This window comes from Syngnathus leptorhynchus, chromosome 16 (assembly GCF_054491065.1).
Source record: "Syngnathus leptorhynchus isolate UIUO chromosome 16, UIUO_Slep, whole genome shotgun sequence".
Classification (NCBI taxonomy): Eukaryota; Metazoa; Chordata; class Actinopteri; order Syngnathiformes; family Syngnathidae; genus Syngnathus; species Syngnathus leptorhynchus.
Window position 1 is genome coordinate 5,031,209 of NC_141210.1, and position 15,618 is coordinate 5,046,826.

Consider the following 15,618-nt stretch of genomic DNA (forward strand, 5'->3'; position numbering starts at 1 on the left):
TTTATTTTCCTTCTGTTATTCAAATTGGTATATTTATATGACATTCAAGCCAGTTATACATTTATATGTATAAAACAAGCACGTGTTTTCCGCATAGACGAACATATTCGAACATTCAATCTAAATGATTACAATGACAAGCTTTTTTTTTATTTTATTTGTCTAGAAATGGTGCAAATTGTAAGTTATACCTTGAGGGTACTTCCCCAGTGACAAACTACTGGAGGTACAAATTTAGCACCTTTTTTCTGACAGTGTAGAAAATCAGTGTAGAAAATCAGCCAAAGCTAATGACATCAGCAACTATTTGAGGACATATGTAAACTCAACTAGACACCTATCTATGTTAAAATGGTGACATATTTAGCATAAATACTGAGCGTTGTAAAAATCCCTGGTGGTCGGTTCACACCTTCTGTCTACCTTTGCTCTTGGCTTTGACAGTAAACTGCTTGGTTTTCTTCCCTAGCGCGTTGGAGGCGGTGCAGGTGTAGGTTCCGGGCAGCAGCGAGGATGAGGCGAGTACGGCTTGTTGGTCATCCTCCCTTTTTAGCTCCGGCTCAGGTTGCCAGCTATAGACGGGTGCCGGGTTCCCAGCGGCGGTGCAGTTCAGCATTGTTTCACCACCCTCTGGCACGTCCACGATTTCCTCCTCGGGGCTTTGAAACGTCGGAGGAACTACATTGAGGGACGTAAAGCAAGAGGTAAGCAGAGCTGCAATGTAGTTCTTTGGGTTCAATGGAACACGAAGGGAACTCACAGTACACAGATGCTCTCAACGGCACCGAGGTGACAGTCAGAGGCGGTTGCGGACCCTCCGGTCCGAGTTCCAGCTCGGCCTCGCAGCTGTACCGAGCGCCGTCGTCGGCCTGGGAGGGCGTGATGACCAGGATAGAGGAGACTTGCACCGGCGAGGGAGAAGTCAGGTCGGTAAAGGAGCGGTTATACACCTCGCTGCGACCCCTGTACCACCTCAAGTTGAGATATTGAACGGGAGCCACGTTCTGGACCTCACATAGCAGCTGATACTCCTTTCCCGCCACCATTGGCTCGGTATGATTCACCACCGTGATAGTGACGCTGTCTGGGCTTTCTGTGAGAACAACATACAAAGACCAAAACAGAATATAAAAAAAAAAAACAAATCTGTGGAATAAAAACATATGCATCAATAATCTCACTGTAGAGGACGAGATTGAGTTTTTCCTCGCACTGGCGCGGTGCGCTGAAGAAAACCCCGTAGCAGATGGGCTCCTCGATCCAGTCGATGAGGCTGTCCACCTTCCATTGGACGCTCGGGCCCCGCTGCGTGTGCGCCGCGCTGATGGCCGATTCCCAGCCTAGCACGCGCACCGGCCGGGTCGCCTCGCAGCTCACCGACACCGACTCCCCGAAGCCCACCACCGCCCTGGCGGGCTTAAGGATAAGGGAGCAGCCGTCGCCTGAAACTGAGATGGTGACATCAATGATCATGCCGCTAACTGGATTAAAAAAAAAAAAAAAAAAATAGCATCCTACCTGAACAAAACATGCAAAGTGCCACAATCCACTGCAGAGGCGCCACATTGGCCATGTTCACTTGGCGGTGAAGGAGCCCCGGATAAGACAAATCCCAAGTTACACAAGCTTGGCCAACTCTGCAGGGAACAATGCTTGGTGGACACAAGGGCCCCCTTCATCCCATCTGACTTCAGTGTGTGTGTGTGTGTTGAGTTTTGTGTGTGTGTGTGTGTGTGTAGCAAGGGTAGAGAAGGAAAAGAGGCGACTTTGACAGGTGGAATGAAATATCATATTTCAGACATGACGTTAAAGCACTTACAAAATGATGGGTGGTCATATCTGAATTGATTTCCATTCTTTTCACTTTAATGTGTATTCTGGGCCGGCTGTTGTTGTTGTTGTTGTTCCTCAGACTCCCACTGTGAGCAGAATTCTGCACGGCTGCAGCACCATTGGATTCTTTGCGGTGTATTTACAGTGTGAACAGCTGCAGGGAAGACATGACTTAAGTAGAATAGAACTTTTGAGCTCTTAACGTGAAGGAATATAGAGAATGGTACAAATGGGCAAACCGGGTCAGGCTATACTTTACATTCCCCGTCTAATTAGTATGGCGGCCTTGCAACCTACAAGTGATTGAGAGCAGCGGTGGGCCAAGAGGGGGCCGAAGCGAGGTAAAGGTTGGCATGCAAACAGTTAAAGGCAAGCAAGTCAAATCAGTATTCCTCTGGAGAATGTTTACATCATTGCTTCATGGTGTTAAAGGTGCCATGCCATCAAAATCTATTGTCAAACAAAACATTTTGTCGTTAATTTCAACTATTAATAATAGAAGACTATTTCAATAACAAATTAAGGACATTTTTTTTAATTATTTATAATTAAAAAAATAAAGTATTCTCACCTTTTGAATATACCAAAACAATACATAACGGAGGAAACAGGAAGCTGGTTTTATGGCGCTACCGCCACCTAGTGGAGTTTTGGGGGAATTGCGTAATTTACATGATTAATGGCATACACTGTACAATTAAATCAAATCCAGCTATCATTAACTATTATTAACATGTACGAATATAAAAACACTTTAACCACTGTAAAATAAAACTCAAATTTTCATCCACAAGTGTAAAAATGGAAGAACATTTAATACTTAACATAGTCAAGTACAACGAATTGGATAATTATCTTGACAAAACATTGGGAAGAATCTAACTCACAGATTAGCGTTTACAGTGCAAATTGTGCTGTCATAAAATAGCTTTATCGCCAATGATATAAAAAAAAGGTACCAATAGAAAAAATAAAACACATCAAATACAATCATGAAGAAAACACTGCAATCACGGCGTTTGTACTTCACAGTGGTACCTGAAAATGCGGATGTGCAATTAGAAACGTTTAGTAGCCAACTTGACTTGATCTCTGAGACAAATGAGCCCAAAATTAAATAAGGCTCATATAGGACCTGACGCAGGTTGTCCAGGAGTGAAGCCACCCTTGCTGCAAGAAAACATCCCTTGTGGAGTTACAAAAAAATATCCCAGGACGGCGAGCACGACAGCCACGGCCAGAAAGACCCCGAGCATCACCGCCAAGGTTGTTCGACCCCCTGTAGGAGATGGATGTTTTTATTATTGTCTCGTCAGGAATTCCGAATCCGACAAAAGTTTTTATTTGAGAGAAGCAGTACAAGAAGCGTGAAGAGCTTACTTGGAGTTTGGGTGATTGTGAAATACTTGGTGACGGCACCCTGGGAATTAGAAGCGGTGCACTCGTAGGTGCCTGGGTACTCGAAAGAGGATTGGAAAATGTCTTGAGTTCCGGTCGGCACTTTGGACATGTGAGGAATCTTCCAGCTGTATTGTGGCGCCGGCTCTCCTGAGGCGCTGCAATTTAAACTCATTCGATCTCCGTCGGAAAGCATCAGAGTCTCGTTCTCCGGTTGGCTGAAAGTCGGAGCGTCTGTTGGGACGAGATTAGATTTCAAGTGAAAGTGAATTTCAATTCCCAGCATAGGATTTGTTAAAGCACTCGTTCTTTCCTTGTTTCTATCTTTCCCCAGTTGGTGTAGACTTACAATGCACAATCAACTGGAGCGGCTTTGAAGATGTCGCCGGAAGATCTCGCAATGGGCCGAGGTCGATCTTTACCTCGCAGTGCAACTCCATTCCATTATACTCTCTTGTGGCTTGAAGATGGAAATCAAATTGATCGGAAACTGGGGTAAAGCTGCTACTTTCATTGGCCCACGTCTTTCCTAATATTTTATTGCCATTGAGCAATTTTACAGAAACTTGACGTATTGGCGCAATCTGATTGACTTCACAGTGCACCATAAAATATTTCCTTTCTACCAAGGGGCCTTGATTCCGCACAGATACGGTCACATGATCTGGCATTTCTGCAAGGAGAAATAACAAAGTGAGGCACACGGAGCCAGCGAAGTTGACTTTTCGCTCATCACGTCCGTAATGAAGGTTACTTACTGTAGACGGTGACGTTTAACTCCTTAGTACACTGAGAACCATTGAGATTGACAAAGCAGATGGGACGTATGGACCACCTTTGCAACGAATCAATTTGCAAGGTAATGTTGGACACGCCCTTCACCAGTCCTGTGCCTCCGTATGGCGATTCCCAACCCATTCCCTTCACTTGAGGAGATGATGACTCGCATAATGCCGAGACGGGGCCGCCAAAAGGCACCGCCATAGCAGGAGGTGTAATTTCAAGTGGACAGGAGGTGCTTGCAGGCTGTGCTGGAAAGAAATGAAAATGTTCTCTTTTTTTAAAATAATAAGAATAATAATCATAATAATAATAATAATAATAATAATAATAATAATCATAATCATAATCATAATAATAATAATAAACATTTTATTTATAAGGCACCTTTCAGGACACTCAAGGTCACCGCACATAGGCATAAAAGCAATTTTTCAGCATAACTGGTGGGTAGAGGTGGGAAATAAAGCTACAATACTTTTGTACTATATTTAAGTAGATTTTTTTTTCTTCCGGTATCTGTACTTTAAGGCTTGTAGAAAAAAAAAATCATTGCGATTGCGCAACCCTTTTAAGACATGTACGTTCTGGCAACCTGGGGGCAGTATGATACTAAGTCAATGAGAGTAAATCGAAACCAAATTATTATTTGGGTGGACAGTATATACTTTTTAATGTTTGTCGTGACAATTTTCTAATGTTAAATAGTACTTCATGTGCCTTGGCTTGTTGGAAAACACGCGATTCTGTGGGTGTGTATTTTTAACCACGCCTGGTTGGGTGACAAGTCGAGTTTAAAAACCGACAAAGTATGTCACGGATAGCGCAGGTTAGATTTTAACACCGGTTAAATTTGATAAGCGGATAAATAAATGACAGAAAATACTCTTACCTGCAAACGCGATTAAGCAGCTGAATAAGATGATTATCATCACGAACGGAGCAAAACTGACGGAAAATGATGGAAACGAAGTCTGTCTTTACACACGACGAGCTGCGTTCATGTAATACGCCAAATACACTGTCAATCCAACCACGCCACTTCTACGTGCGTCATTGTTAAAATTTGCGCAAAGTTAATGTTTCGAAACATTAAGAAAAATCCGGCCAACTACGTCACTGTGTCAACATGTCGTGACAATGAAATACAGGGAACTTGCTCGCCTGTTGCTTGTCAGAAACGCATTTTCCCCGATGACTATGAAAGCAACACAGTAATGATGGCTATAAACCGGGACTTTCCTACAATCCAAAATAAAGTTGGAACAAATGCATGTTGAACTGAATATAATGATCATACTCTGGAAGCACATTTTCAACGTCCTCAGTGTCATACAAAACAAATATAAGTGCTTTTTTTTTTTAATCAACAATTAAATCTGCACAAAGCAACTTTACTGGAAAGGCACATTTAATAACAACAATAAAAATCTTCAGTTATAAATATGTACAACAAAATTCACAAATGTAGACACCATATTCACATCCACAATGCAGTGTTTGTTCACTCTTAAAATTCAAAGTTTTAACAGAATATAAACTATTCAATATAACATTAAGTAGAATTCATTCATTCATTCATAGAAAAGCATCTGACCTCAATACAGACAAAAAGAGAGAGAGAGAAGTGCACAGTGACTAACGGCAGGCACCGCCAAAGGGGCAAAAGGCTCAGTGATAGACACACATCACGTCATGTTTCACAAATCAAGCACAGCTGATTAGTAAAGAAAAAGTAGTGCACTTCCATTTTCAGAATTTATATGCAACAAACTCCCTTTTTGTGCTTCTTAAACATTCAAAAGCCAGCTTATGTGGTCTCCTTTTTTTTTTTCCGTCCAGTGAAGTATTAAATACTGACAGGTACAGCGCAAGCCGGAGTCTTTAAAAGGATGTGATGAAGAGTCAAATCTGGAAGAAGACATGACTGTGAGTCAGCCGGCAGACGGCTCGTCGGTCACGACAACTTGGTCATCGGGAACTGCAAGTCCCAGCCGTTGTGGGCCACGTTGGCGTTGTGGCCGCTGAGTTTGGGGTTCTTCAGGCTGTAGCGGCGCATCTTGGTGTTCTTGTAGTAGATGGAGTAGATGAAGAGGAAAATGGCCGAGATGATTACCACTGTGGCCGCTACAAATCCGGCGATGAGAGGTAGGTAGTCCTCTGCGGTCGAAACACAACACAGCAAAGGTGAAGCAAAAAAGGTCACCTTATGTGTTTCACAAAAAAAAAATAGCCAGCTCGGTTGGATTAGCTAAAATCTTTGGAAAACAGCTGCGAAAGATGACATGGAGAAGTTTTTGTGCGAGTCCTACCTTTTGAGACCACTTCAACCTCGTACATGACCGAATCCAGGGAATTGACGGCCATGCAGACGTAGCGGCCCGCTTCCAAGACTGTGATGTTGCCTCCCCACTCCAAAGATTTTTTTCCTTGGCTATTTGACCAGTAGATGACGGGAGGCGGTTGACCGTCAGCTTCGCACACCAGTTCCTCGGGGTAACCTCGGAACAGCGGGACGACTTTCGGGAGCTTTGCGGTGTTGATGATCGGCTTGTCTGTTCAAGGCAAGACAAGTAGATACACACCACAGAAAAAAAAAAAAAAAAAAAACTAACAAAAACATGAAAGATGAGCTTACAGTGGACGCTCAAGCGGACAGCATGAGATTTGACAGAGGGTGACAGCCTCGGTCCAGCCGCTCCGAGCTCTAATAGAGCCTCGCAACTTAAAGCTGCTTCATGATGCGTTCGGTTCAAGAGGAAGCTGGCGCTGGCGGACACGTTCACTGGCATTTTGGTGACGCCCGGTTCACACGACATGTTTGAATCTTGCAGGCAGTCGGCCAGCTGTAGAGGCTCTGAAGGATATTTGGGGGGGAAAAGACAAATGTTTATTTTTTTTTAATCAGATTAAAAAAAAAAGTAAACTGAAAAGCAATCATTTTTCTGATATAAAATTATTAAATTAATTTATATGAGGATTTCCATGTACTAGCTGTTTGTGTGTATTATACTGCCCTCATGTGGACAAGGTGTGCACACCAGAAGGAGCAACCCAATTCCCACTTAATGTGGTAAGAAAATTATTTTGTTGTGTTGGAATTTCCCAAATTTTCTATGTTGAAATATGATTTGAAATATGTATTTTAAATTGTCATTTTAGTTTCAGAACAAATAAAAATAAAAATTATTAATCTATATGAGGATTTCCATGTACTAGCTGTTTGTGTGTATTATACTGCCCTCATGTGGACAAGGTGTGCACACCAGAAGGAGCAACCCAATTCCCACTTAATGTGGTAAGAAAACTATTTTGTTGTGTTAGGATTTCCATCATTCTCAATGTTGAAACATGATTTGAAATATATATTTTAAATTGTCATTATCGTTTCAGAACAAATTCAAACAATATTTGACTCCTTACCTCTGAATGACGGCTCAATACTTTGATTGCCGTGATACCAGCGCACAACGAGGCTTTGTGCTGGAGCCACGTTGGTGATGTCACAATGCAACTGGCACAGCCTGCCTTCAAAAAAGATCTCCTCGTTGACTGGACGGATGGCGACGCTGTCCGGCATTTCTAGTTGTGGTCATTGCATGAAAATGAAAAGAAGCACATATTAAAAAATAGAATAAAAGAAGGAAAAAAAAAGAATAAATCTACACACTATAGAGGGTGAAATTCAGAAGCTTCTGGCAAATCTTTTGCCCCTGGAAGAAGGCGGTGCAGTGAGGAGCAGGGTCCCAGTCGGTGTGGGTGTCCGGAGTCCAAGTTGTTTCGTTGAGGTGGACGGGGTCCCCCTCGTGCCAAGCTATAGCTCGGGACTTCCTGGAGCTGGTGAACATGCACGTGGCGTTCTGACTTTCGCCCTTGTATTGGAGCACCAGGCTCTCTGGGTGTATCTTAATGGGGCATTGGTGGTGCTCACCTGTGGAGTCAAAGTAGGAATAGATCGAGATATCACAAACATGGAAGATGATGGAACGTGCACAGGTGCTGCAAGTTGGTAACATGAGGTCTTTCCTGACATTAGGGTAAAACAAAAGCTGTTTGTTAAGGTCCAACAGGAAAGGAAGGCAGTCAGGAAGGAAAGACCCTCCCAGAGGAAAGACTGCTACTGAGGTCTTAATGTTGGACTTGAACGCATCATCCACCATCTCAGTGCACATTCCTCAAGTCAAACAAACTTAAGGGAAATTGTGTGGAATGTGTGTTTTTTTTATTTTTTATTTAAAGAAAAGTCTTCATCGCAAACAATGCACCCATTTGTTCTTCTGATTCAAGACACGTTTGGAATGTGAATTTTTTTCCTGTGACCGATTGGCTGCACAATATACAAACAACCGCAAGATTATTTTTAGACAACTGTCATATTTTTAATCATTCACATTACAAATCGTTTTACTCACTCGACTGGTCTCCGTTCGACAGCGACAGCTCTAAAGTCAAGAAGACTGAGAGAAAACGAAGCCACTTCAAATCATCCATTTGACTTGTTGTTTTTTTCTTTTTTTTCTTTCTTGCACCCAGATTCGTAACGGCACTGTCCCGGCTTCCGTTAGCTAGCCAGGGTGGCTCCGGCCGGGCGGCGCCTCTTTCCCGTGTGCGTGTGTCAGCTTCTCCCGAAGACAGCTGAGTGAGCGAGCTAAATGCTAAAGCTACATGCCTGGCTCTTCCTTGCTCCTCCCTCCCGGGAAGAAACAGCGGTCCTGCCTCCTGCCTCCCTCTGCCCGCCATCAACTGCGCATGAGCAATTACGACGCCGTTACTAACGATCTCGTTATTTACGAACATTGTGTTTACACGGACAGATTATGATTATGTTTTTTTTTGTGTTTTTTTTTTTTTTATTACCACAGAGGAGTTCGTCGCTGCCATCACCGCAATGGTCCTCTCCATCACACATCCAATGAGACAAGACGCAGGTGCCACTTGTACATCGAAACCAATCGGGCCCGCACTCTGTAACACACACACACAAACTTTTTTTTTGTAATTTTCACACATATTATGACAGACTAAACAAGGCCAGGGAAGTACAGTGATTCCTCGCTACTTCACGTTTCATTTATCGCGGCTTCACTACATCGCGGATTATTTTTCCAAACTAAAAAAACATTTAAAAGTCCAAATAAAACTTCTAAATTGAGGAAACTTATGTCTAAATTTTAGGACAATGTAGTATTGCTCCAAATGTTCGTTTACATTCCTTCGCCAATTGTTGGTGACCGTACTTCACGGATTTCACTTATCACGCCTGGTTTTGGAACCAATTATCCGCGATAAACGAAGGATTACCGTATTCAAATTTTCACATTTCCCTTAAAGAGGAAAACCACTTTGCTGGAGCAGTATTATGTCAATTAATGGACTCTCAAACTGTTGATTTCAAAGCTCTAAAAATAAACTCAACTTGACTTTTTTGACTTTTTGTGTGTGTATATGTGTATGAGCCTCACCTTTCACACTCACAGTGACATTTTTCCAGAAAGTCCCTCTTTCGTTAGTAGCGAGGCACTTGTAGTCGCCTGTGTGGTGTGAAGCCACATTTGCGATCAGCAGACGGGAAATGCCATCTTCATCAACCTGAACTACGTTTTGAAAAGTGGGTGTGATCCAGGAGTACTCGGGTCGCGGGTTGCCTCTGCTGGAGCACTTGAGATACACTTCGGAGCCTAACTCAACTTCAACGTCCTCCAGCTCTTCTATCGGTGAGGGCGGATCTGACCAGAACAATTTGTGGTTAGAACTAAGTTCAGATTTGGTCATCGATGGCAACTGAAATCAATACAACAGACTCACATACAACATTGAGGTCCACCGTGGCGTTGACCGCGTTTGAAAACAACGTGGCAACCACGACATATTGCCCCGCGTCGAATCTCGTCAACGTCTCCGATAACTCCACCTGCTCTCCGTCTTTGTACCAAGTTATCAGAGGTTCGGAAGAGCCGCCTTCCACATGACAGGAGAGGTTGAAGTCGTGAGGAGCGTACTCCACCACCGTGTAGTTATTTGGACAAATTAACTGTATGTCTTCAAAGTGATCTAAAAAAGGGAAGAACAAAATGATTTCAACAACGCCAAGCAATCATTTCCACAAATGCTAATCTGCGTATTCAACAAAACTGAAGGTTGCAATTTAGTTGTGGCTTCAAAAATTGTGATCTTACGTTCAACGGTGACATTGAGCTCGGGTGAAAAGAAATTGAGATACGGTCCCTCGGGTCTCAGGTCCAACACCGCCTCACATCTGAGCTGCACTTTCGAAAAGGACTGGGAATATTGATAGGTGTAGCGTGAAATAAACGTGACGGGTCCTTTACTGGAATCCTTGGGGAGTGTTATCATGATGGGTTTTTCGCCATCGTACCATCGCACGAAGACGCGTTGAATCGGTGCTATGTTGTTGACGACACATTTCATTTCAATGGACTCTCCGTCTTTTACAACGGAATTGTTGGCTTGGATGGAGATATCTTGTGGAGGTGCTGGAGGAGGAAAAAGAAGTGATCAGACAGAGACATGCTACCATTTTGTCAATGTGTGGAATAGAGCTGAGCTATTATATAAAAATAAAAAAATAATTGTGATTGTTGACAAACTACCAAAACACAACATCACCACATGAATCATTTTCTTCACATTTTCATCATCATTAGAAGCCAAAATGGAAATCAATGATTAAATGACGATTAATTGCTTAACACTCACTGTAAACAATCACAGATGGCTTTTGGAAGCACTGCTGTCGTCCGCTTTTAGGCACCGGGCTGAGGTAGCACGCCGGCGAGATGTTCCACGATGTGAGTGCGTCCACGCTCCAAGTCAAATGGTGCACAAGATTCAGGCCCGTGCCGCCCTGCGGAGCTTCCCAACCCATCCCTTTGTACATGGGGTCGGATGTGCTACAGTTGATCGACACGGGGTCTCCGTATCGCACCGCCACGCTGGGTGGGCTCAACTCGATGGGGCAGCAGGCACCTGCGTAAAGTCATGTGATTATTGTTGTCCGTCCAGCAATATATTTGTCACTGCCTTGCTCCACTGACATATTGAGGAAATCCTTCCTCCCTCATGCCGTGCGACCTTTTAATTCCGCCCTGAAAAAAAAACGCTAAAAATCATATTCCCTCAACTCTACTGTCATCTTGCACAATGAGAAACATGCTTTTTATGACCAGTCATACGAACTAGACTGGAATCGTGCTTTTAATCATACTTTAATATTGTTCTTCAAATACATATTATTAAATATTTATTTTTTCAAAAATTTTAGATATTGTTTCTAAAAAAATATTAATAAATTGGCATGCCTGCTTTGTTGCAGAAACTAATATTGACTATCCATATGATGTTGTAGGTGGAGTATGTAAATCTTTATATTTGCTATTCTCAGTCAGAGGAAATTATATACAGTTATGACTATTCTGGAAGATTCGTGACACTTGTCAGGGGGCACGCTGGACTAAAACTCAAAGAGCTACTCCTACCTGAGGTGCAGAGTAGAAACCCTAACAAGAGGCGCGTAAAAGTTGTCCTTTCGCCCATTTCCCGATGGCACGTAAAACCTCCCTCTTGGGTGATTCCTTTCCTCCAACTCAGATCTACTTGTGTACTACTCTCCTGCATTGCACAAATGTCAAGTAGAAGAGAAGGCTCGATAAAAAAAGAGCGAGAGAGCGAGAGAGAGAGAAAAAGAGAAAAGGAGGTGGGTTCATTTGATATGTGTGTGCATGTGTGTGTGTGTGTGAGATTCCTGCTTTCAGTGAGTCAGGCCGTGTTACACTGCAAAGTCGAGGCAGCAGCTGCACGAAAGTGCAGATTGGGACATGGAAATAAACAAGCGTGTTGCAAACACACAGCTGTTGAGAAAATATTTGGTGGTCTTTTTTATTCATAAGAAATATTTACAACAAAAAAAAGACGAGAAATATAGAGCTCTGCTGAACAAGGTAAAGTGACGGGAGAAGTCTGTTTCAAAATGAATAAATAAATAAAAGTCTTATACAGCCCAACTTTTAGTTTTTGGTTTTGTATTTCTTAAAGTTACTGTAGCTATTATATTTGGGTCATCGCTTACTTTTAACTTTTACCATTTTCATCATGGAAATTAAAAGTTGTATTCATTTTCCCCTTGTAAAAAATAAAAAATAGACTTGCACCATTATGTGTAATCTACCCCAGTAACCGCACAAAAAGACAAACATCAGAAATCAAATGAGAAGCAACCCATGGAAAGAAAAATATAAAAAATATGAAAAACAGAAATGTATGTGCTTTCAGAAAATTTCCCATGCAATAAACTGCCTGTGCAGTTCATAATGGTGACGGGAACTGGAGTGTCTGTTATCAGTCATTTCCTATGGGACAAAGCTTAAAGATAGGAGAATTTCCCAAAATTTCACTTTTGAAATCAAATCGAAAGCAAAAATAGTTTTCTTATCAAAGTATAACGTCCTCTTGCACAAGCCTTTTGAACTTTCTTTGGACTTTCCACAATCCACCTTGTCCATTCACTTCCTGTTTGTATCATGTTCACCGATTAAAATGGAAGCTAAAGTCGAGGAAGTTCCAGGAAATGCAGGATGTGTTTGCCATTTGTGAATGTTAGTTGGGTCCGGGAATTCTTTTGATGTGTCACCTTTGGATGAATTTTGGGAGACAAAATGAGTTCCAATACTAGCTAAGGGTAAATTCCACATTTCTCACTGTCACTTTGGCAGTATCAACTAAAATGGAGCATTATCTAAAAAAAGATTTTTTTTTTTTAAAATAAAGCCCAGCATGCAAAAAGTTTGTTACAGTGTTGAAATTGTAGCCATGTTTCTGATACATTCCCTTTTCTCCACCCTGCCCTTTAGCTGCAAGATAGCTTGCACGATCTTTTCGATTAGATCATGAAAACATTCGCTTAATGAGCTTTGACCGTTTCTGTCAGCACACAAAATTAAACCAAAGACAGAACTCCCATCTAGTTTGCCATCTTCTTCTTCGTCATAGAATTTTATAAATGAACAGTTCAAAGGGCAATTCATCGAAATTCAATTACAATTACAATTATTATACTTCACGATTAGAAAAATTGACATAATTGTAAAAATAAATTCGACTATTAATCTGGATTCAATTTTGTTTATAAAAGCAACCCATACTTGAATGCATACATTTGTTAAATGTTTCTAAAATATAAATACATTTTGTTTGGTGCAAAACTAACTTACATAATGACGCTCCGAAAAAAATTGCCTTAATATTAATTAATATCTAAACATCTTCCTGTTTTGTACCAAACGATCATTTTAATAATTGTGATTTCAATTATTACCCCAAAAAAAAGAATATTATTTTTCTTTCCATAAATGAGCAGCGTTAGTGTGCACAAAGATGAAGTGATTCGTTTTCCTAGTAACAGTGGCTTGTTGCTAGGTGTTATTCGAGACTACTGTTTGAAAATTCAAAATAGTAAATCAAGAGCAAATATTGACCCTTCCTTAACCAAAGACCCAAACATACAAAAACTACTACGAGGCGACAAATAGAAATAATCAAAACTATACCAATAAAAAAAATGAACATTTTCTATTTATCCGCATGCCACATCACCAAGCGATTGTTGTGAAAGTGTTGTCAAGGAACAAAGTTGTTTTGGAAAAGGCTTGTGAAAGTAGAACAATGGAACAGCCTCATATGAAAACACAGTGCAGACCCCCGAATGAATAATGAGTTTTCTCATCTAGCGCGGCCCTCATCCAACTCGCTTGTATAATTTTGACGTCAGCATTTGGTGACCAGATGCTTCTTTCTCGCCATTCCTCCAATAAAACCCCCGACCTCGATCCCCTTTTTAAAAAAAAAAAAAAAAATCCAGAACACTATAGTGACTTAGCGAAGCAAGACGGAATGTAACATGATCGTAGCACCGATGCTCCTTCTGTTCATGTGTGCCTCTTGTGCAAGAGAGAGGAAATCATCCAAATATCTTTCTTGACTCCCCTTTTCCTCTAAAAGCTATTCAGACGGCAACATAAATCATCACGTACGCTTCTCATTACTCATCAGCTTCCCTAAAGCAGGAAAGCTCAAATATCAGCTAAATATATACAGCCAAATGCCGACGTCAGGGATTGCGAGACTGCCAACTTGAGATAACCTACTTGGCCCGACTTAAAAAATAGTCTATGATGGGTCAGGATGAGTCATAGATTCAAATTGCTGATTCAGGAGCGTTCCCAAATCTGACGTGTGTTGTAATACCAAGACTGACCTGTGAGAGGCAGTGTAGTGCTACAGGGTATGCATACAAATAGACAAAGAAAAAGTTGTTAAAAAAAAAGTTTCACGCCACAATCAAAGTCTGTGGATCGGTTTGACCACACACGTAGCTATCGTAAATATTGAACAGGTTTAACTTTTACGATTGTTGGCTCAACTGATAATTGGAGTTTTCAAATGTATGACTTCTGGGGTGATTTGACTTTGTCGTAAATAACATCGTAGACTGTAAATCATTCTGGTTTAACATGTTTAGGGGAAAGTGGAAGCAGTTGAGCGTAAAGAGTTTTGTAATGGTATTCACATCCCAACCATTGATAGTTTGTTTAATTGAGCGCATTTCCTGTGATTCTTTGCAGACCTTTTCGGGCTTGACACATCCTGGTCGGGTGTATCACAAAACTGAAAATGATTTAAGCCTGTCTGCCAAAAAAGGATTCCATTGTTACTGTCCATCATTAAAACAGGGAGGGATGTTTACTGGAATGGATGTGTGCTTTCAGGAAAGATCACGTTTCCATACATTCCAGCTTCTATAATGTCGCAATGTGAAAATGAGGAAATAGTTATATTGTGTTAGCTTCACTTGAAGTTAAATAGAAATGATTGCCGGTGAGGTCAGTCTTTCTTGATCGGTTCTATTTCAAATGTCGGTTTGGAATCCTTAGAATGGTGGGAACAATCTGGAGGTAGAATCTCGTCTGCCTCACCTCACGTTTTATCTGCGGGTTTGATGCTATTAGCAAAATTAAATATCAGAATGTCTTCTGTAAGGGTCTGAAAATTTGAACTGTTGTAGCACTGTTTGTAATTTGCTGCTTACCTTTGGAGTAAGAGTTTGCAATCTGAAGTGAGGCTGGCAGTTCACTGTTGAACTTCCCCTTTTTCTTATGTATGCGAAACAAATTGAGCTATTTCAATCGATTAATTCGGAATATTATTAGATTTAAAAAAATCAATAAAAAAACAGACTTAATTAATCTAAAAATATATATTTTTTAATTATTTGCTTGATTTTGTTTTTACTTTTGACAAGCAAGTAAGGCTCTGCCTCCCACTGATAGCTATTACACCCACAAAAAGTATAAATAAAAGAGGACATGGACTTGGAGTTTTAGTCTCCCTTCTGGAAATGTGAAATTTCCTTCAAACATAACGACACTCACAAAAGAGCAGGAAGTGTGTTGTGAAGTGAGAGCTGGATTTGCTGATGTTGGTTCTTGTTATCTGATGACCTCCAGGTCTGCTCACTGGTCACTCCTCCAGCCAAGCCAACCACTTATCCCAACATTCCCTCCCCCCGGTTCTCTTTCGCTCTCCCTTCCTGCC

At 41.4% G+C, this 15,618-nt stretch overlaps 3 protein-coding genes across 3 annotated transcripts; all 3 read right to left on the minus strand.

Annotated features, from left to right (window-relative positions):
* Positions 1 to 400: 400 nt before the first annotated feature.
* Positions 401 to 1,588, minus strand: LOC147044315 (transmembrane and immunoglobulin domain-containing protein 1). Its single transcript, XM_085933401.1, has 4 exons — positions 1,519 to 1,588; positions 1,182 to 1,448; positions 761 to 1,093; positions 401 to 678 (listed from the first exon to the last, which is right to left on the minus strand). Exons 1-4 carry the CDS (start codon positions 1,571 to 1,573, stop codon positions 407 to 409), a joined length of 927 nt encoding a protein of 308 aa, XP_085789527.1. The 5' UTR covers positions 1,574 to 1,588; the 3' UTR covers positions 401 to 406.
* Positions 1,589 to 2,613: 1,025 nt separating this feature from the next.
* Positions 2,614 to 5,197, minus strand: LOC147044316 (vascular cell adhesion protein 1-like). Its single transcript, XM_085933400.1, has 5 exons — positions 4,904 to 5,197; positions 3,990 to 4,262; positions 3,581 to 3,904; positions 3,214 to 3,465; positions 2,614 to 3,112 (listed from the first exon to the last, which is right to left on the minus strand). The coding sequence occupies exons 1-5, from the start codon at positions 4,941 to 4,943 to the stop codon at positions 2,958 to 2,960; spliced, it is 1,044 nt and encodes a 347-aa protein (XP_085789526.1). The 5' UTR covers positions 4,944 to 5,197; the 3' UTR covers positions 2,614 to 2,957.
* A 204-nt stretch (positions 5,198 to 5,401) lies between these two features.
* On the minus strand, positions 5,402 to 11,646 carry LOC147044317 (hemicentin-1-like). Its single transcript, XM_085933398.1, has 11 exons — positions 11,508 to 11,646; positions 10,729 to 10,998; positions 10,188 to 10,505; positions 9,817 to 10,062; positions 9,474 to 9,737; positions 8,869 to 8,976; positions 7,682 to 7,942; positions 7,435 to 7,593; positions 6,650 to 6,868; positions 6,324 to 6,566; positions 5,402 to 6,171 (listed from the first exon to the last, which is right to left on the minus strand). Exons 1-11 carry the CDS (start codon positions 11,644 to 11,646, stop codon positions 5,969 to 5,971), a joined length of 2,430 nt encoding a protein of 809 aa, XP_085789524.1. The 3' UTR covers positions 5,402 to 5,968.
* Between the last annotated feature and the right edge of the window lie 3,972 nt (positions 11,647 to 15,618).

What these genes read in the sequence shown, in the direction of transcription:
- LOC147044315 (XM_085933401.1), bottom strand. Translation starts at nt 1,573, where the DNA reads ATGGCCAATGTGGCGCCTCTGCAGTGGATTGTGGCACTTTGCATGTTT. An exon ending in ACTCAATCTCGTCCTCTACA is followed by an intron (nt 1,094 to 1,181) that starts GTGAGATTATTG and finishes TTGTTCTCACAG; the next exon opens with AAAGCCCAGACAGCGTCACT. An exon ending in GTTGAGAGCATCTGTGTACT is followed by an intron (nt 679 to 760) that starts GTGAGTTCCCTT and finishes CCCTCAATGTAG; the next exon opens with TTCCTCCGACGTTTCAAAGC.
- LOC147044316 (XM_085933400.1), bottom strand. Translation starts at nt 4,943, where the DNA reads ATGATAATCATCTTATTCAGCTGCTTAATCGCGTTTGCAG. An exon ending in GCTCCAGTTGATTGTGCATT is followed by an intron (nt 3,466 to 3,580) that starts GTAAGTCTACAC and finishes TCGTCCCAACAG; the next exon opens with ACGCTCCGACTTTCAGCCAA. An exon ending in CACAATCACCCAAACTCCAA is followed by an intron (nt 3,113 to 3,213) that starts GTAAGCTCTTCA and finishes CATCTCCTACAG; the next exon opens with GGGGTCGAACAACCTTGGCG.
- LOC147044317 (XM_085933398.1), bottom strand. Translation starts at nt 11,646, where the DNA reads ATGCAGGAGAGTAGTACACAAGTAGATCTGAGTTGGAGGAAAGGAATC. An exon ending in GGTGGACCTCAATGTTGTAT is followed by an intron (nt 9,738 to 9,816) that starts GTGAGTCTGTTG and finishes TGTTCTGGTCAG; the next exon opens with ATCCGCCCTCACCGATAGAA. An exon ending in GGTTGAAGTGGTCTCAAAAG is followed by an intron (nt 6,172 to 6,323) that starts GTAGGACTCGCA and finishes TTTCGACCGCAG; the next exon opens with AGGACTACCTACCTCTCATC.